Raw genomic sequence first — 21,090 nt, 5'->3', positions numbered from 1 at the left:
TACGGACAAAAGCACTCATATAGGACTCATTTCCTTAAAAAAAACAGTCAAGAAAGTCTTTCCTATTATGCAACTGCTGCTGATTTGTTACCGAGGCTTGTATTTCAATTGAAGTGATTTTCACAGAGTAAGAAAGAAAACACATAAAATTAGATTCATCAATGTTTCTTTTATTCACTCTGCACTGGGTGTTCCCCTTTGCGGTACACTGTAGCTACAGAGCTTGGCATCTATTACTCCTCAGGACACAAATGCAGAGCCATGTTTCTCAAATATACAACCCACCCAAAGTGATAAAAATAAAATTTCTCTTGTATGTCGAGACAATTGTGCTTGTCTCATCACTGACTATATGGACTGCAAACCTGTCACAGTAATAAAACCCACAAACATTCTACACAGTAGAGAAAAATTCATCAAATTCCTCAGTATGTCCAAAACCAGCACAAAGACATTCCATCATTTTCATTTTTTGTCCTTTTAAAAAAGTGGTGATGAGTCATGGACTCAAGATCATTTCCTTGAATCCAGATGGTACAACTTCACCACACTTGGCAACTTCGGATCACTTCCCGTAGAGCTTGTATTCCTTCCATGGTCTTGTCTTTTAAAGCCATGGCGAGAAGAACAGGTTTGTTCCCAGCTTCCTGAGACACGAACGCCACCAGGTTTTTGGCACAAACATGGACGAGGGGCTGAAAAGCAAAGGTATACAGATGTGTACTCTTACAGCTGGGAGAGCCCTCCTGCGTGCGTTAGGAGAGGAAGAGTCTTGCAATGACTCGTTCGTGGAGCACACAGAGAACCTGCCTATACTGGACTCAGATTGAACATAAGTTTGCTGAACAGTTCCAGCATGATTAGAAACAGACACGCAGCTTGGCTGGTCAGCAAAGCCAAGCCATGGTACAGGACATTTTAGAAAGCACTTTCTCAACTATCTTAAAATGGAAGAGTTTGGACCTGAGAGCAACAGCTGTTCAACCCACCCTGAAACAACTTAACGGGAGCTGCACTTGAATTAAGTTTTGCACTCGTTTGGAAAATTTGGAAAGCTGGTGTGGGGAGTCTTTCCTTCCACCGTTGTAGAAAGACAGCGAAGAAAGCTGTCTTGTTTTTTGCAATTCTTAGAGATCTCAAAGTGGTGTTATATACACGCTCTTTACGTGCCATGTGTAAAAGATGTGTTTCTGATTTTAATAGAATAATGAAAAACAGAAATAAATGGTGAGGCCAAAGCAGAGAAGAAAAGGGATAGAATTTTCTTAGTGATGTTTCTTTAACAAGAATGTCAAGCTTGTCTAGGATTTATTGGCACCATAGCTATGTATTTATTAAAAGGCTGAGCTTGTTTGATTTTAGCAAACATTGTGTGTTGGAAGCGTGTCCTATCCCAAACAGGGATGTTAATGGCAACAAGCAGGAAACCAGCAAACTAAAAAGCCTTTCCTTAAAGTTTAGATTGATTAAGTTTGTAAAATTATTTAAAAATACTATGTAACCAAGTATAAAAAGGCACTTTCCATCTCCAAAATAAAACATAAAAACAGATTGAAGGTGGTGCCATTCAGAATTAGCAGATGTCACACCTACCAAAGCAAAGGTTCTCCCATCTAGGAAAGGCAGCTATTACTGAAGAATGAGAACTCCATAATGAGAAGCTGCAGACAGAATTGGGAACCTGTGCTGCTAGTTTTTTCTACTTTAGGCTAGTAAGTAATATTTGACAGCTCCAGCCCTGATGGAAAGCCTCATAATCTTGTAGCTCTGTAACTTTTTGTTTTAATGCTTGACTAGTTGACGCTTTGCAAAATGCGTTTCCTTCTGCTTTCTCTCCAGCTTTGTGAAATAGTCGATAAAAACTCATTTTGTTGAAGCAAAACAAATTAAACTTTATCAAGGGCAGGTGCTGGCAAGCACACTTGGGAAAGGGCAACTAAAGTCCATTATGGGGCTGGCATGGGTGGGGGCTGGGGGGAGGAGACGAGACTTGAAAAGTTAAATTTATTGGAACTGAAACCCAGAAAAGGTTATCGAAGGCCAAATGTTTGATCTTGCAACCTTTAAATCAACACCAGCTGTATCAAACCTGCCATAAACACTGCAAAGCAACCCATATCCTGTAAGATACAAAATACCAGGCCCCCAAACCACTCAGTTAGTTAAACTTACGCTGAAGAACAGATAAATGCGCATATTTTTCTGATGAACCCCTCTTCCTTCGGAACAGATTTTTACATTAATTTTACCACTATGCAAACACTGCTTAACTACGGTGATTCATCAACTCCCTGGCAACTGGTGCAGCCCCAGCTACCACATTTCCCCCTCTGCCTTGGTGCCAGCATGCTGTACATCTGTTCTTACCTCATCCTTGCCCAGTAGCACTTTTGTGGTGAGCGAAGGCCTGCCAATGTTGTCGCCTATTGTGTTGGGGTCCACGTAGACGAGCGTCCCCAGCTTGCCGTACTGCGTTACCACCACAAGAATGGAGTTGGAGAATGCCGTGCACACCACCTCCGTGGGGACCCCGTGTACCACTTCCTCTCGCTGCTTTGACGTCACGATGGGATTTGCTGCCATTGCTGCAGAAAACAATAACGCGACATTAGATTAAAAACACGGACCACAGGCTATAAAAAGCCCGAATCCTTTCATTCACTTGGTGTACCGAGGTTAAGTTGATTTCAGGGAGTAACAGCACCCAGAGGTGTAGGCAAAGCGGTGAGCCAGGACAGGAACAGTTGTCAACACCCAGTGTCCACACACGCACCTCACAGGAAGGTGAAATACAAATGCCCCTACATGGAAAAGTTGCTGTTTATAGGTTTTCACACTGCTCGCAGTTTAACAATGAGTGGACCTGTTCCCACCAAGCGCAGCACGATGCAAAACCTCATGGCAGTTCCTCACTCTTACTGCCATCAAGGGGAGCCCCCCAAAACCCCCGCACCTCCCAGACTTCAGCACTGTGTGGGCAGGCAAGCAGGAAACAAAAACACCAACAACAACAACCCCAAACTATGTATTTTTTTTTAGGATGGCCCCCCCCACATCGCATCCCTCAGAGATGAGGGGAGCAGCGCTGCACCCCCACAGCACCCTCGCTGCGGGACGTGCCCGCCATCCCCTCACCCTGCCCCGGGCTCAGGCTGATCACAGCCCCCGCTCGCCCGCCCCTACCCTCCTCAGGCCTCGCCGCCGCCGCCGTTCTCCGCCCGGGCCCGCCCAGCCACGACAGAAGCGGCGCCTTTCCCCTCCCTCCAGCCGCCCGCGGCGCGGGGAGATGGCGCAGGGCCGCCGCCATCGCCGCCGCCGCCGTCCCCTCAGCGCGGGGCCGCCATTAGCGGGCCGCCCGCCCAGGGAGGCGCCATCTGCAGCGCAACCCCCCCCCCCGTTCCCCTCACGGGCAGCCCCCCCCCCCCAAAGCTCCTTTCGGGTGTTTTCTGCCCATTTTTCGCTGAAAATCGCGGCTGAAAATATAGGAAGGAGTGGGATGTGCCCGTCCGTGACTGCCCTGGGTGTGTGGCGGGACGGGGTTGACCTGGTGGCAGGATGGAGGCTGCTAAATTTAACCTTTAATATTTATTTTTTTGTTTGTTTGTTTGTTTGTTTTTCTCAAGTTTTCACGCAGGATGTGACTGTGCCCAGCAGCTGGGGGTTGTGGTGTGGTGCTGAGTGGCTGAGGACTGCAGGGCGGGTCAGCAAAGGGGACACATTCTGTCACGACACCTTTGGTTTTGGGCCATCCATGAGCTCAAGGATGCCTTCACTTGGGTCCCGTCCTCCCCTGGCACTGGTGGGACACCTGGGTTCAGTGCTGATGGGAGAAACGGGGTTGTTTTTACCAATAAAATACCCTTCAAGCCTTGCCCCCTTTGGTCTTGGTTCCTGAGCAGTATGCATATGGCTCAAGCAAGTAGCTGCTGCCCACCTGTGCTATAATGGGAGATAACGGCATGTATGTGAAGCGTGCAAAAAGATATTTATATACCATGAGCCATTCATACAAACATTTAATTTCTGTTACGTCCGTACAGTTATTTTAGTGCTAATTAGGATTTTTCTCCTTTCCTCCTTTGAATTGCTAGTGCTTATGAGTAACAATTTTGGCCAATTTATACAAAGCTCTGGAAACTGTTTTTTTCTGAGATTCACAACTTTCTGGACTTTTGGATTTGCTGCGCTCAGTGCATCTAAAATTCAATCTAAGCCTTCATTTCTACTTGTTAGCTGTTCTTTACCATTCTTCATACCAGACACAAAATATCCCAGCTATGGTTGCAGGAAAAACATCCTGAATGCTGGGTTACCTCTTCAGAAGATCACTCTTAAGAGCTCATGATATTTTTGTTTTGTATTAAAAGTTTCAGCAAAACTTTTAACTAAATTCTAGGAAGAGCGCATAAACTTCGTGCTGAGAATGCTTTAAGGCACCATTAGAGAGCAGTAGAGGTCCACGGAAAAAAACTTCTGCTCGAGCAGGTTATTGTGGTTAACGCAAAAGGAGAGGCTTGATACCTTTTTGGCACTCTGCACAGTCTGGCAAATAGTCTGTTTTCCAGCACTGCGAAAAACCAGCATTCCTATTTCTTGCCTACCACAATCACTTGAGGCTTTGCCTGTTTGACAGAGATAATAGCAGCTCTTGTCAGTAAAGCCTCCTGACTCATGAAGAAGTTTATTCCTGCTCTACCTTCTCTGGAGAATAATTTTACTTCAGGAAACACAAAGGACCAGATTCTTCCTGCCATCCTTGCCAGACTCTGTTTTATTTTTTACATGACAGGAGGACAAAGACAGTCCACTGTAGTTCAAACTTAGATGGAAACAGCTCTGTCCCTCATACTTCACTGTTTTTCATTAGGTTTGGAGCAAAGAGTTATTTTTAACAGTTTCGTTTAATTGGAAGTCACATTTTGGCATGGATCTGAGGTAGGATGTAGCAAATGCATGAAGCAGACAGCAAGAGGTAACTGAGCCCTGAATTTTCATCACAAAAAATAAATACATTTTAAAAATATATGGATTACTTTTAAGGAGATTGTATTTGTCTGACTGTTTTTTGTCTGACGCAGGCAGGGCATGGGGATTTGAGAATGCACACCTTGGTAGATAATGGGACCCTTCCCATGGGGTCTGCCTGCCTGACCACCACCTGCTTCCCATCATGTTCTGGCTGAGAAAGATACGTATCTGTGCTTACAGTCTGGTTATCTATAGCACTTTTCATCCAAAGATCCCTAATCACATTGCAAACATTATTACATTTAGCTTCATGAACTCTCTTTTGACATACGAGGTTATTAATATACCCCATTTTACGGTCCGAGGGAAATAAAGAATTGAGGGAGACAGCAGCTGAGAAGCCATCACGTCCTTGGCCAGAGATTGTGCAGGATTCCAGGATCTCTTCCATTCCCAGGCACTGAGTGCTGAAGAAACATAAGTCATGCATGTCACTATCTCAATTACCAGTGAAACTCAATGACTGTGCAGCCCAATACTTTGACAAGAAAAACTACTCATAATACTGCAGTTTTATACCTTTATTATTATTTATTTGAGCAGCTTCTTACTACTCTTCCTTTTAAAATGCTTAAGTGCCTATGTGTAGACTGGAAGCAGTCTGCTTTTTATAATAATCTTTGCATTTATCTGAAGTGATTTTATAGAGCAAATGCGTAGGATCCACAGAGCATTAGAAATGTTTCCCACTTCTCTTGAAAACTAGACACATAGTGTTTCAGGACATCCATTAATAATCCCTGCTCTTGGGAGTGCCTAGCTATCAAAGCGCTGGGTTGGTTTATTAGTTTACAGGTTATTACTTCTCTAGTTTAGATTTCTCTCTTGTATCTTTTATGATGCAGAATATAGACTGTGAGCTGGAACCTCAGGTGCAGCTGGGCTCTGGTCTGCGCATCCAAGGAGAGAGGAAAGGAATTAGTTTGCTCCCTGATGGAGGAGCTGCTTGGGAATTATTCTGACCCTTGTTATCAATCAGGTGCGTGAAGCAGAGCTGCTGTTAAGGGCTCTTGTCTGGCCAGGCAATATCAGAGTGCTCCTCTTCACCATATCAGCATCACAGCAAGGTCGGGAGGGTGTGGGTGGTGCAGGGTTATGTGCCTGCTTGTCACTGCTCCCTCTTTGGGGCGGTTGTGTCAAAGGGGTAAGAGGGATGACAGAAATCCACCTCCTGATTTTTTCAAGCAGTTCCCACTGCATTTAAATGGAGTCTGACAGAGGCTGTGTCCATGTCCAGAAAATAGCACTGAAATGAGAGCCTAGGGAAAGTGGAGGAGCACATTTGGTGCTGTTCTTGAAGATCAGCTTTGGTACCAGAAGCCTTTTTATCTCGGCTGGCTATCTCTGCAGCCAGTTGGGAGAGGCTATGTCATGCCTAGATATGAAGCAGAAGCACACCTTAGAACCTGGCTACCTACAGCTAGGAGTCAAGCCTGCCGGGGCTGAAGCTGGCTGTTGTATCTCCTGGTTTCTAAACCCCAGTCAGGCTGACACCTGACATAGGTATGTGCCTGCTAAACATGACCCAAAGAGAACAGCTTCTGCACGTGGACTGAAACGGGACATCAGGTTTGCAGGGAAACCTGAGGTTAAAATCTGAGTTCGGACATGTCCAGGTTTAGGTGACAGCTTAACAGAACTTTCAGAGTTTCAGTATCATTTCCTGTTCTAAGAGACCAGTCGAGGAGATGTGCTTTGTCCTTAAGTTTTCTACACAGCTCTCATTGTGTGCGACATCTCCTATTTCATTCATTTGTTGCATAACTAAGAGGAAGGCTAAGCCAATCAATCAGGCATTGCAGAAGCCCTCTAAGCTATTTACCTGTTCATTGATTAAGCTTTTTTTTTGTTTTTTCTTAGTGATGAATTCAGCCTGAAAAAAAAAAAAAAAGAAAAAAAAAAGAACCAACCACACCACCACAACCTTCTGACAAAACAACAACAAAACAAAAGCTCAAAAACTAATTATTTCCTTTCTGTATAGTCCTTAGACTGCAGTCAGCTGCACATCTGAATTGCTGTATGTAGTTGCATGCCTGAGACTGTCAGGTCATCCTATTGTCTTTTTTTTTTTTTTTTTCCCATCATTTTCAACGTAGTAAGAAAACAATATGGGAATGTTCACTGATGTCTGTGTAAATAGCAACTTCCCACATATGAACACTAGCGTATTCTCCTGCAAAAGCTCAGTGTGTAGGGTAGGATTTAAAAACATGGCAATAAGCCAACACGCTCTGGCTGGGCCTGGAAACATCTAGGTAGCAATTTGACTAGAGCTCTTTACATTTTTTTTTTTCCCCCAGATTTAGCAAGCTATAAAAAGAAGTACTCCAGGCCTTATAGGACTTTGTTATGCTGTGTCATTTGTGTTTTCTGGGCTGCTGTGCAGAGTGGGGTAGGAGGACTTGAGATCAATGAGACTGGGATGAGAAATGGGCTTCTTTGATGCTCGGGAGAATTTAAGAAAGGGGCTGCTCCCGAGATTGTAGAACCTGGCACAAGTGAGGCAAGTCACACCTACAGAAGGACTTTGCTGAAAACGGTTTCCTGGGTGCTTGATATTGAGCAGCAGTAGTTTTCTTATAGCCAGTACCTTGAAAACCAGTGGATCCTACATTTATTTGCAAAAATTATCCAGAAATGACTTCAGCAGCTGCTGGAATGAAAACGACATTCTTGAAATGTGTGAAATGCATCCAGAACAGCCCCAGTCTACCTAAAGAACTCCAGCTACCTAAAAGGCTCGGGATTACATCATGAAGTCTTGGTGGTGCTAACAATAATTTTATCTACAATATTTATCATAAGATAACAGCTGCCTGTACTGGGCACTGCACCCAGGGGGTACAGAGCAGATAGAGTCATCATGCTGCAAGATTGAGTTTGAGTACTGTTTACATAATTTTCATTTGTCAAATAACAGCCCTACATTGATCATGACCATGACAGTGCCTGTGGATGGTATCATCCATCAACAGATCCACTCTGTGAGCAGCAGAAACTTTGAATTGCTGGAACGGCTGAAGAAATTATTTCCATGGATCAGTAAAGACAGCAGTAATTGTCATAAAGCTCACTCTAGTTTGTGCAGGAGTTTTTCAGTTGCTCACGGTGGTCTGTCAAATGAAAGGCAGCATGCAAATGGAGTGGATCATAAAAATAATAATAGCGTAGCTTCTAAGAACAAAATTCGTACCGCTCTTTGTTGCTAAGAAGTGTGGAGACAAAATAACAACTTGACTCTTGCAGAAGCAACAAGAGAATATCAGACTATGGGTATAATACTAACAGCATGGTCGGTTGTATAAATCACTTAATTGTGACAGCAAATTAAATAGTGCCGTTGTCTAGAATTCAACCATAGTTAAAATGATGTGTCTTGATGAGACAAATGCTTTGTGCACTGCCAGTAATATATTAGCTCCTCTTTCAAGTGAGAAAACAATTAAAAACTTGGTTGAAAAGGGCATATTTTCTCTGTGGCCACTGATCCCTTAAACTCTGGAAATAATAAATTGTTTCTAATAGTTGTTCATTATTACACAGTTGAAAGAGAAAAAATCCATTGTCTCATTATGTTCAAGACAGTTATGAAATTGCATTGGGAATATTTGAAAATATAAGAGGCATATAACCAAATGTTTTCAACTTTGACAGTGCATCATCATTTGCAGCTCATAATGCTACTGTTAACTTTGGGAGATATCAGTCAGTGCACGCAGTGGAAAATTAGAATAAATATTTACTTTTAGTGCATATACTGCATAAATAACAGCAAAGTATGCAGTAGTCGTGATTGGATTTTGAGGGTCATGTAACAAAAATTTCAGAATTACAGAAGGTATTCATTTTGCAGAACTTAAATATGTGGAAATATTGAGGCTTCTCTTAGTGAAATGAGTAGCTTTGTGCCTTGGTAATGCAAAAAAATCAAAATTATTCTGGGTGTTAAGAAACACTCTGGGATATTAGGTGAAAATGGCACCATCTAATTTTGAAGTTCTCTACAGATTTTGAAGACAGGGATGGTGGAAATGCCTGGTGTCTGAATGAACTCTTTTGTAGTTCATTACATTTTTTTTTGGTCATCAAAACTAAGTCAAAATTAAAATACTTAGCACAAAAAGAAAAAAATGCTGTAGATCACTATAAAGAATGAATAACACATTTTTTGGTCATAAATGTCAGACCTGCATAAAGACATACCATGACAATGCAAAAGAATGGAGGCAGGCACCCTTCGGTGGGATGTATGAGCTCTCCGATCCCAGTCTCCATCTACTGACAGTGACCTGATTCAGTCTCTGAAAAAAATGTGAGATTTTAAGAAACTGGAAGCCATACTGAAGGACATAGCTATGACAAAAAAATTGGTCTAGCTAAGAATATTGTGATTGGAAAGATTTTGTGAGGCATGTGCATACGCTGCACAAATTTGTATTTAGAAGTGCTTCAGATCCTTATCTCCATTTCATAACACTTGTAGAATTTTCTGCATCCATTCCTGTCCCTAGAGAGTGACAGGATAAATGTTTTCTCTTGTAAGCAGATTTGACATTTCAGAAACCTGGAAAATGTTAAGTCTGTTAAAGCTGAAGTTTAAATAGTTAATTTTCACTGACCACATAAAGAATCAACATTAAAATTAAATGAACCAACATTAGAAAAAAAATAGTATTGAAATTGTTTGTTATTACTATCCTAAGTAATAAACTGAAGTTTGTAATAATGGAATTGTGCCTTTGATATACAGTATACACATACTCTGAGGAGTAAAAATACAATTATACACTGAAGAAAATGGCATTAAAATATTGTCCCTTATTTCACAAATGCTTTTCTATTTCTGTCCAAGAAGCATACTCATCAAGAAAAGGAGATATGCCGTGAACTTTTAAAATTTCATCCTGGAAATGAGGTCTGAATACTCCAAAAGGAAATCAGTGTCATTTCCTACTTTCTCTTCTGTGTCTGCAAGAAATGCTCTGCTTCAGTCTTTCTCTGCTCCTCACTTAATTCTGTTTCTCCAGGGGACTCTAGCCTGTTGCTCGTGTTGTTGCTCGCAACTTCATGTGAGTTTCCTTTCCTGTCGCTTCCAAGAGCATTTTGGAACCCGTTTGCCCTGAAACCCTGGGATCAGAGAATGCTGAGAGATTAGGTTTAAACCTGTTAAACTGAATTAACACTCCTACCACATGATTCTGGCCCATGCCAGTCCTTCTCATCTCGTTCGGAGTTTAGGATAATTTGTTTAGTAGTGCTGATCAGTTGGAGGTTAATTCAATTGGACTTTGGTTATTTATTCATACCCGGATTTGCTAAGTGTCACAGCAGATACATGAGGGCTCTGTTACAGTTATGAGATGGCTTCATTAGTGTGACAGAGAGTCCATCTGGATGACTTCTCTTCCTCACTGCAATCACTGGCTGTCAGGGCTTTCTACGGTGGAAAAAAAATCCTTATGTAACACCTGCCTTTCATTTGTGTCGTAAGCCTATTGATTACAACTTAAAATACACTTCTCTTTGCTGATTGCTGGGATTGCCAATAACCTTTCTCAGGGATCTCAGCGGTATTCCAGCTCTATATTTTAAATTGATACCAGAGTATAAAAGAAAAGTACAAGTGTGTTTTAAAAGGCATTTGTTACTAATAAACTGCTTCATGCAGTGTTTTGCTCCTAGAGAATTCCTACTCACTTCAATATCCTCTTTCTCCATCAGTGTACCCCTGCCAGCTGCAGGGTGGAACATGGTCAGTCTTCTACACCGTCCAGAATTAACTGCCCCAAAATGGAAGACAGCAAAGAAGATGAAAATTGCATCCTGCTGAAACCTCTGGAGGAATCTAGGTTGGCAGAATGTTGTTACTCAAACTGGATCGTGGCCAGGACACCAGGATTAATGTTAGCACAAAATGCCACTTGATTGCAAGTGTTCGGATAACCTTGGATGAAAGTCTTATCTGAAAAGAGGCTCTTCTGACAGAATAGGGCTCCCTGATATTGGCTGGGGCTTTGGTTCAGGCTTGACTCAGAGAATTTTTGCTATTTGCTTCAGCAGTTTTTGAATGGGGCAGCTCTTGAGTGGTAACAGATCTCCCCTTCACAGCCTGCAGCGCAGCAGATAATTTCCCAGAGAGGACTCCATGCCGCGGACTGATGTCTCATTTTAGACAGACTGTGATTAGATGTTTCCTGATATATCATGCAAACATTACAAATGGGAGCCTGAAGGGACGCTTGCTGGGGAAAGGTCCTACAGATTAGAAGCCAGGAAAATGTTCAATACCAAGAAGGCGCTGGGCCAAGCCGAGCTTCTGCGGTCACAGAAAGATGGAAAGGCTACTTAAGTCATAGAGTTTCTCCCAAGGAAGTGAGACCCAAATTTGCCTCATTCTTATGATATTCTCCTCTCTGAATATTTCTACTGTCAGTCCTGTAATGCATGTTATGGCTTGGGTGGGCAGAACCAGGTGGTCCCCGGTGGAAGCCTTGATGATTAAGAGCAGCATTAATCAACATTTCTTCTCTTGCCTTTTTTTTTTTTTTTTTAATTAAATTGTAAATCTGTGCCGAGGAACAAACAGCAACTTTCAAGGAGTGAGAAATGTTCCCGCGTTTGGCCTGCTACAGGAAACCCTGTCACAGTTACACACTGTGAAATATAGTCTCCAACAGAACAACGTTCCTGGAGCCAGCTGGGACCTGCATTACAACACGGCGTTCTTTGCCGAAGTTTATTCATTGTTGACTTGGAAGCCAAGGCAGAGCTTTTGAGTGGAGATTTCTACTTATCCACACAGCAATGCAACACGGCTCCCACAGCGTCAGCTCCCACCAAGAAGCTGAAGAGAGCAGGGCTAAGAGAAAAATGTGCCAGGACCCATCTTAGCCACCAGATGAACAACCTGCTGGGGGGTTTTGGTGTTTCTTGCACTGATCCTGGTCTCACACTCCTGCACGGGCAAGAGAAAGCAGACAGGGACAGTGTCATGGGAGCCTGCCGTGAATTATGAAGAGGGCTGTGTCTGCCAAAAGGCAGTGTGTAGTCCCCAGAGACAGGGTCCCTGGCTGGAGGAGGGGGAGCGGTGTGAATGCCATCTTCCTTAAAGCAAGCTCTGTGCAAAGTGAACCACCCTGACATCTCGGCTGCATGGGTGGTGAAGCTCTACCACAGAACTTGCTTTGCCATTTGGTTCTGAGGGCAAACCCCATCGCTGCTGTTATGTGGGGTGAATCCAGCCTGGCCTGGTTTGCTGGTGGAGCTATTTTTCACCTTACCCAGGCTCCACTGAAGTTTTCTCTCTTCTTCTATCTCCTATCCGCCAGCCCAGCCTTCCCATTCCTCTCCTGCAGCAGCTCAGACTTGTATATGAGCCAAGATATGAATCCCTGAGGAATCCACTTCATTTAATATTCCTCTTCCCTGTCTTCATTATTTTTCATTTATAGGGTAACCAGCACCTGAGATGCTCAGTGCTCTTCCTAACTTTACTTCGAGTAGATAAACTTTTAAATGAAACATTTTCATTCCCCCCTCCTTCTGTTGGAGGGCTACTGTATAATTCTATATTTAAAAAACAAAACAGCAAACGGAGAAGTAATCACAGATGCATTTTGCTGAGGAGAGATAGATGGCCTGACATAAGAGATTGAACATACTATTCCACAGATATCCCTGCATCTGACAAAATAGGCCAAGCTTGTTCTTTATGTAGCTCCACCAGGGATGAACAAGACCCAGGGGCTGTAAAGAAGACCACGTGCTGACATTTTGTTTCATCGAGTCCCCGGAACACTGAATATGCTCTTGATATGCGAGAGTAGTCTGAAATCTGCAATCAGCTCCACAAGTGTAATTGAATCTGAGTCAGGAGAAGTGACACCTGCATGATGAAGAAGGGCATTCATTATGCTCTGTTCAGGTCTGTACCATCCTGCTCGTGTGGACGGAGTTCAGCATGTACTATCTCGAGCAGAGATCACACAGTCATGCTCCAACTATCATTTCCTATATATATTTCTACTACGTGCCGGCCATCTCAATGCCATGCTGACAACTGCAGAAGCACGCACCGTCCTATCCCAATATCTGCTCTATACGTGTGCCTCAGCCAGCAGATGCACATTGCACTTATGAATATGAATGGCCCAAAACGTGTAACGCACCCTTCATGCCAGGCTCACTCTCCCTCATGCGCTTCTCATAAATCACCACTGTCTTGGGGACATCTGTGTCAGCTAAGACCAATCCCTTGCCCCTGCAGGCGAACATGAAACCCTTGTGAAGTCTGCAGGGGTCTAGGAAGTCATCCATTTACACAAATGCTCCCTGCATGGCCAACAATAATCACAAGACCTTTGTACTAAAGACTAAATGTCCCATAGCACAGCAAGGGAGAAGGAGAGGCCATACACATCACCACTGCCCAAAGGGGAGATACAAGAGGGAAAAATGCCTGGATGATATTGTGATGATCTTCTCATGGTGTCACCAGGAGCAGTTCTTCTGGGGAAGGTGCAATGAAAAGCTTTTCGGAAAAAATGTTGTCAAAGCAATTTTTGCTGGAAATGCTATTTTGACACATCAGGCCATATTGTTTTGATCATTGCCTTTTCAAAAGTAACTTCTAGCTTACAGTGCTCTGCTTTGATGATTTTTCAAACAAAGCTGCAGTCATTTTCACTTCGTGTCAATTTTTCATCCACATTTTATCTTACATGGGAAAACAGAGAGCGAAAGAAAACATTTGATTGACCCAGGCTCCCCGCGGGATGTGCTGGCTTTGCGAAAACTTTCCAAATATTGCTTTCTTTTCCCTGTTTGGAAGGAAATCCTCAGGCCTCCCACCTGTTGGAGAGGGGAGGACCCACTCTCCAGGGAACCCGGCACTTCTCATTGAGGACATCGGGTGCCCTTGAGAGGTGGCCAAAATGGGGGAAGCAGCACATCTTGGCAGGCAACCAGAAGAGCGAGCAGCCTTGGCAGGCCTCCTTTGTGCAAGGCAAGCAATTTGCTGGTCTCCTTTGGAGGAGGGAAGCACGGTGAGGTGACAGGCAGAAGGGACAGACCCGCTCTGGACCTTGCACCCAAGGTTGGAGCTCTGTTTTCCCTTCCTATGCCAAATGGGGATCACCTGCCAGTTCCCCATACTTGAAGGGAGCCTTCCCCAAATCCCTTCCATGTAATACATAGGTATACAACACAGAGATAAAATCAACTACTGAAAGCAAGAGAAAAAGATATTGCGAAAGTCAGCTGGACCCTCCAGGGAGAGGATTGCAAAATATGTATCCAATAAAGCTTCTCTGATGATACCCATAAATAGAGAGCCGAAGTGCTGGCCCTGCTGTCCTCTCCAGTGCCATTCCACCAGAACTGTGTTGCTCACATCCTGAGTCATCCCCAAGGAGAGCAATAGACGTTACACGCTTGAAACGGTTTAATTTCCAACTGGCCCAAGCACAGTTCACCCCTCCTTCATCAAGCAAGAGGAAGATGGAGAATTTTAATATCTTCTGGTGAGATCATGGCACCTCTGAGCCCCCAGCCTTACTCAATGCAGCCAGTGCATTTTGCCTGTGCCATGCAACAAGCTGGAGGGCTTTGGGATTGCAGTGCCTGGAGAGGAGACTGGCAGTGCTGGCACAAAAACTGGACCTTCCTGGCTGCTCTGACTGAGCTACAGGACCTCGAGGTCTCTGTTTTCAGCTGGTGGAGAGCCTGGTTAGCTCTTAATTTTATAGCAAGGTGCTCAAAGGGTTTGTTTCCCCAGGCAGAGATGAAGAAATCCCTCTTGGAGAAATAAGCTCTGTAAGCAGATGTGTTCAGTGAGGGTCTAACGCTTCCTTTGACCTGGAAGACATGAGGGTGCAGCACCCATTCCCTGCGTAGGGCCAGCCTGAGTTTTGTAGGTAAACTGAGGTGGGGAGCTCCAGGCTCTGCTGTCCTCCCCGAACCAGTTGTCCCAGCACATGGGGAGGGGTTGGCTCCCAGGAACCTGCCCTTACCCCACACCTGGGACACAAAAATTGCCCTGGGGATGAGGAAAGTGTCCTGCAGGAGGAGATACGGCCACCTTTACGGTGGAGTCCAAGGACAAGAAAAATCTGTAGGGCCTACTGCTGTGAGGTGACTTGGCTTGGAACATCAGCAAGAAATACATTTGCAGGGAGTGTGGAACCCACAAGCACAAAGGAAATAAAAGGAGGAAATCAGATGGCTGAATTAGTAACTCATTAGAGGCCAGTAGGGACCGCGGTAATACAAACCACATTACATTGTCAATTTGTATTGTGCATTTGGAACAACAAGGATCGTGTTGGTCTGAAATTAAGAACAACCTGGAGGGGGCAAATAAGCTACCAGTGCACCACATAGTTGAGAGAGAGAGAATGTGTACTTGACATTAATCAATACTCGTACGCGTCTTCTAATTGAGTCAACCCGGCTTTCCTCCGGGACGCCACAGCGCCAACTGAACTCCTCTTCCTGCCTGATGGATTTGATTGCACTGCAGCTGTAAGTACAGAGCACACCAGGAATGGCTTTGGCTTCTCCTCGGTGCCTCAGCACCAGCCTGGTTTGGTCCAGAGCATCAACAACCGGGCAGGACGTGGGCACTGATCCTGTCTTGGCTGGGATGGTCCGAGGGCACAGCCCCAGCATCCAGCTCCTTCACCAGCATGCAGATCTCCTAAAGAATCAAATGACCGATTCTGGTGGCTTTCTCAACAATTTGCCCCTTGTCCTGTCTCCTAAAATAGCCTTTTAAAAATACCTTAGCGCCAGAGGCACCAGGGGGGGTGGTTGATGAGCGTGACCCAGTGCCTGGGGGTCCGCAGCTGTAGGAGGTCTGCGCTGTGCCTTTGCAGTCTGATGTCTGTGCTTGTGTGAACGAGTTTGCAACAGTTGTTGGATTCGTGACTGGGAAAAAACGTTGTGAGGACTGGGGGCTTTCATCTAGCACATGTCCAAGGCAGACCACGGGCACCCTCGGGTCACTTCTCCGGATCTTGGCATTTCCTAACTCGTATTTCTTCCTCTGTCCTTCTGCGGTGGCTGGAGGCACATCCCGATCGGGATGAAAGGCTTTCCTTTTCTCCCTTCAGATTGCTACTTGTGTTGTCGACTCAAGCCCCTCACTTAGTTGGTACTGGGGGATGAGCCAAAACCCCAGCCTATTCATATTTCACATCATGTGCACATTAATTGGCACTTTACATCGTAGAGACTTCCTAAGGAAGCACTGATTTAGTCTCTTAACAACCTTATTACAAACCCATTTTTCCCCTTTCCTTTTCCCTTTTTGTCATAGATAAGATTCTTTTTTTTATTATTCCTTTTTTTTTCTTTTTTTCCCATTTTTTCCAGGACATGAACCCATTGCCTGAATTTTCTCAAATCTCTGCTCTGGGACACCGTGAAATCTTATCTCTGAGGCAGAGCAGGAAAAGAAAAGTAGTACATGGGGGGAACTGTGACTCATGCAGAAATTGAAATGATGAAGCAGAAGCTGCTATTATGAAGACCCAGAGGTGTTCAGAGACCTACTGGTGGAAAGGCAAAAGCTTGGGCTTTTCAGCCTTGAAACGCTTCTGCATATTGGAGCCAGAGGAGGGTCGTGTTCTGCTGAGCTCTCTGCTTGCCTGCTAAGTCCCTTCCATGCCAGCAGCAGTGCAGCGGGGCTGAGAGCTCGAATGAAGGCAGCGTGCAGTGAATTTAAGGCTGATCAATAGGAGATCTGTTAAAACTTGAAACGGTGCTGCCTTCTTCCCCGTAACAAAAAAAAAAAAAAAAAAAAAAAAAAAAAAAAAAAAAGATTTTTTTTTTTTTTTCCTGGAGGGGCTGAATCTGAGTGAAGGAAAATGAGGAGAAAACCTGCCTGATTTTTGTATTTCAATGGCCAAGCTGAAGGAGGCACCTATGTGTCTGTCATCATGAAAAGCTCCTTGTTTTGATGGAGCCTTAATGGATTTTTCAAAAGACTCTTTGAATGCCTCTCCTGGCTGCATTGGAAACTGTTATGTTTTGAAGCTGGCACCTGGCCATGTCTATTTACGTTCAATATTGCCTTCGAAAATAGCATCACTTAAATCTTTTCCCATTTATTCAGCGCTGCATTAATTCATAGGGCAATGAGCTGGCCTTGCCTCTCCTGTGCAGGGGAAGAGGCTTCGGGGGGAACCCAGACCCACTCCTCTCCCTGAGCACGGCTGAAATTCCTGCATTCCCTGTGCATTTTTGACACCACAGAAGGAGGGAAGACCACACACTGATAGGAGATAAAAGTTTGCAGCTCTGCTGCTATTAAACCCATTGAGTGGAGAGCCTCCAGCACCCGCAGGGCACCTGCTCCAGCAGCCCTATGACAGCTCTCCGGGTGTAACCCCGTTTGCCCTTGCTGCAGTTTGAGCCCGTGGCATCTTGTCCTGTCTGCCGCAGGCGTGGAGAACAGGCTGTTCCCTTCCTCCCGAAGGTTATCTTTTAAAGGCCTTAAGGACTTAGCAGTTAAGCTGAGGGGGAGACAAGGCTAACAGCCCCCCTCTGCTATTTCTTAGGCTAAGTACGGTGAGGGACCATTCCTCCTGTGGCACAGGGCTGCCTGACTCCGTCCCATTTCCTAATGGCACCATTGCCCTGCACCTGCTGCTCTCCCAGCTCCCTTCTGGATGAGAGGCCGTTCCTCCCTTCATTCCCACCTGGATCTGAGCTCCCCGTGCCTCCTGCTGAAAGGCAGCACCTTGCTGCCGTCCCCACTTTGCATTTCACCTCTGGATTTGGGGCCCTTTCCTCCGACTAGTCTAAATTATTTTGAATTCTAGCCTTGTCCCCAAAACGTCCTTGCCATCCCTCCCTGATCACTCTTGTCTGCATGCATAATAAAGCTGCTCCTTCATCCATCAACGTGTCTTCAGAGCAAACACAGGACGGAGCAGGAGCCAGGAGGAATGCGCAACCTGGCTGTCCCCATAGCCTGCCACCCAGGGACCTGCCACCCACTTGGGTGCCTGCTAGGGGCCACAGCCCTTTCCCCATGTTCTCTTTAACCAAGGAGCCCCAAAACAAAGGGGCAGAGTTCGTAACCCCAGGATTACAGCTGGTGGCTGAGGAGGTGGCAAGGTGTGGGGACGGTCCCTTCCTGGGCAGACCCCAGTGGGCTGCAGGATGAAGGATGCCCAGAGCTGTCCTGGCTCCTGAGATCCCCATTATCAGGGGCCGTGATTTCCTCCGAAATATCCTGAACTTGGTGAGAGCTGCAGTGTTCTCTCTCCCAGTGCCAAATTCTCCTTAATGAGGTTTATCCAGCTTTTCCAGCACGGCTTAACATCGTCCACCCAGTCCAGCCAGAAAGGATCCTTTATTTCGCTAACATCATTAATAGCAATAAGCTGTCCGTGGCGCGCGGTGGTAATAGCGTTGATGCCGTAATGCCCCACAGACAGAGCTGGGATTTAGAGAAAGTTTCATTCTGCGTGCAACGTTAGCAATTTCCCCAGCTCCCTTCCTGAACAATTTCTCTATTTCACTTCCTATGCTGGAATTATGCCTCCCGCTGTTTACATTAAAAATGTATTATACATGTGTTGAAAACATTGAGTTCTATGTTGCTGGCAAGGAAGGAAGCTGTTATGTTTAAGAAGCGCTCTCTTATATTATTATCACTTTTGTTTAATTCAGTAGGATTATTTTCTCTAATTCCAAAGCTGGGAAAAGACTCCTGTAAATATTCTTCCCACTAGCCAATTTCTTTATCGTCCAAACCCATGTATAAGCTGACTTGCTTATGAACTGCCACATCAGCCAGCTAAACTGCTGATTTCCCTCTGTTAGCTTTCTCCTGTGCTTTGGATCAAAAACGTATGAGGAAAAGGTAATGGCGTTGAAGAGAGCTCTAAATGGCTTGCTGCAGCACAGGGGAGCTAGGATTCGTGCCAGCAGCAGAGCAGTGCCAGGCTGGGGAGGTGTCGAGGCTCCTTCACTTTCCCCAAAGAGCCACACGACCTTGGAAAATGTGAGACTGAGCATCTCTGCACTGTGGGGACTGGGTGCTCAAAGGGACCCTGCTGTCCCCACATCCATACGTGGACCTAGGGGGGATTTTCTTTGGGAAAGAAAAGGAAAGGGAAAGAGAAGAAAGGAAGGGAGAAGAGAAGGGAGAAAGTAAAAGGGAGGTGGAAAGAAAGGAAAAGGGAAAGGAAAGGGAAAGGGAAAGGACAAAAGGAAGAGTAAGAGATAAAGGAAGGGTGAGAAAGAGAGAAGTGCCCGTTGGTAGCACTGCCTGTAGGCCCTGCAGCTGTTTCGCCTTGCACAGCACAGGGGAGCACCCAGGGGAATCGCATCCAGCCTGGGGCATGGCAGTGAGGCAGCAGTGGGACGTTGCAGCGAGGAGATACGGGAGGAAGGATTAAGGAAGTTAAGTAGGTGGAGGAGACTAGGGGAGAAGCAGGCTAAGATGTAAGGCTGCAAGGAGCACTGCCTGAAGGAAGAAAAGAAATGATTTTCTTTAATTAGTGACTGACAACGCCGTACCTGGTGGGGATGAGTTGTAAGAGGAGAAAATCAATTCCCATAACCAAAACTGACTTTTTGCCGTTAAGACTGGTTGGGGTCTGGGGTCTGTAATGGGAATGGGCAGCGGATCTCTCGGTGTGCTCTGCTCCGTGGTGCAGGCAGGAGAGGCTGCTGCGGGGTCAGTGGGGCTGCGGATGCAGTTTATGCCCCTTCCTACAGCGTTTTGGAAGTGATGGAGGCCTGGGAAGCAGAGGTCTCCAGTGGGAGAAGTCTCAGCTGCTCAATGGCAGCCAGCAGCAGCGCGTTGGGAAGGTGAGCTGGGAGAGGAATGCTGAATATCCCAAATATCCTGAATATCATAGCCAGGGACGTGGTCCCCTCCTCCCAGGGCAGAGGCAGGGTGCGGGGTGACTCCTTACAGCCCAGACCTCTGGTTTCTCTCGTCCCAAACCCAGCAGCACAGAGGCAATTAGAGACCAGCGCGGGTCGCTGGTGGTCCCTCCGCCATCAGGAATGCAATAACATGTTTGTTAGATCTCCTTAAGCATTCACCAAGCCACTGCTCTATCCTAGAGGGAAATAACCTTGTGCTGAACAGTTCGATTGTCTAGTGCTAATATAACAGGAGAAAGCCTATTAAATGTTATGCTGGAAGGCTCCTATGGGTCTGCAATAACTTTTCTCTTTTTTTCTGTCCTTTTTCCCTTCCTTTTTTTCTTTTTCCTTTTTTTTTTTTTTTTTTTTCTTTTCCCTTTCTCCCTTTCCATTCCCTTTCCCACAGGCCAGAAATGAGCAACAGCAATGAACTGAAGGCAGGGAAAACAATGTCTGTATGAAATGAGATTGCAAAACAGCTGGCAGCATCGCCTGTGGCCATGCACCCGCTTGCTGCTGGGGTCAGACCTGGGCTTTCTCTCCCTGCTCTTGCACCGCGCTGCACGTTCACTACAGCTGGCTCTGCCTCGCCTCTCCCTCAGCAAAATCCCCTGGCAAACATCAGAGAAGTTTTCCTGCTCTGTACAACAATTCATTTCACTGGAGAAACCTCCGCAGCAGGGCTGGTCTGGGATCACCCCCTGCTTCCCATGCTCCAGCAGCTGGCCCAGAGGAGCCAAATGAGACCACCAGCTCCTGGGCCTGGGCAACGTCTGGCCAAGGACCTGTGAAACCAAAAACATCCCACCCAGCTGGTATGTTGGCTGTGGTAATGCCTGGTCTGGCTGTGGCTGCTCTGATCCTGCAGATGGATCCAGGGCAAGGGCGGCTTTCCCTGAGATGGGAAGCGGGAGAGAAGCAGACATGGGGCAAACCTCACGCTTCAAATAAACCATCCTCCTGCATTGGCTGCCATCAGGGGATGTGAGAAAGCCACTGTGGTGGCTTGCTGTCTGAGCCACCAGGACCAAGAGATGCCCCCTGTGGTGTCCCAGAACCAGCTCAACCTGACCTCGAGTGGCTTTTGTCACTCGATGCCACAAGCTCTGTGTGGCAGACAGTGCCCACACAGCCCGACTTGCTTCTCTAGGTGTGCTTTTGCCATCCGTG

General features: G+C 45.7%; 1 protein-coding gene across 4 annotated transcripts; it reads right to left on the bottom strand.

Annotated features, from left to right (window-relative positions):
- Positions 1 to 149: 149 nt before the first annotated feature.
- Positions 150 to 3,353, bottom strand: PSMG3 (proteasome assembly chaperone 3). Of its 4 annotated transcripts, none has more exons than XM_084536326.1 (4): positions 3,184 to 3,316; positions 2,672 to 2,801; positions 2,368 to 2,585; positions 150 to 695 (listed from the first exon to the last, which is right to left on the bottom strand). In XM_084536326.1, exons 3-4 carry the CDS (start codon positions 2,581 to 2,583, stop codon positions 543 to 545), a joined length of 369 nt encoding a protein of 122 aa, XP_084392452.1. In that variant the 5' UTR covers positions 2,584 to 2,585; positions 2,672 to 2,801; positions 3,184 to 3,316; the 3' UTR covers positions 150 to 542. The 4 variants fall into 4 exon arrangements, with proteins under 4 accessions (XP_084392452.1, XP_084392454.1, XP_084392451.1 ...); XM_084536328.1 differs by lacking the exon at positions 3,184 to 3,316 and adding an exon at positions 3,136 to 3,153; XM_084536325.1 differs by lacking the exon at positions 2,672 to 2,801 and having other exon boundaries at positions 3,184 to 3,353.
- Positions 3,354 to 21,090: the final 17,737 nt, after the last annotated feature.

Source organism: Aythya ferina (genome assembly GCF_964211825.1).
Source record: "Aythya ferina genome assembly, chromosome: 15".
Classification (NCBI taxonomy): domain Eukaryota; kingdom Metazoa; phylum Chordata; class Aves; order Anseriformes; family Anatidae; genus Aythya; species Aythya ferina.
The sequence above is the reverse complement of the archived record's forward strand: the minus strand, read 5'-3'. Positions and strand labels throughout refer to the sequence as shown.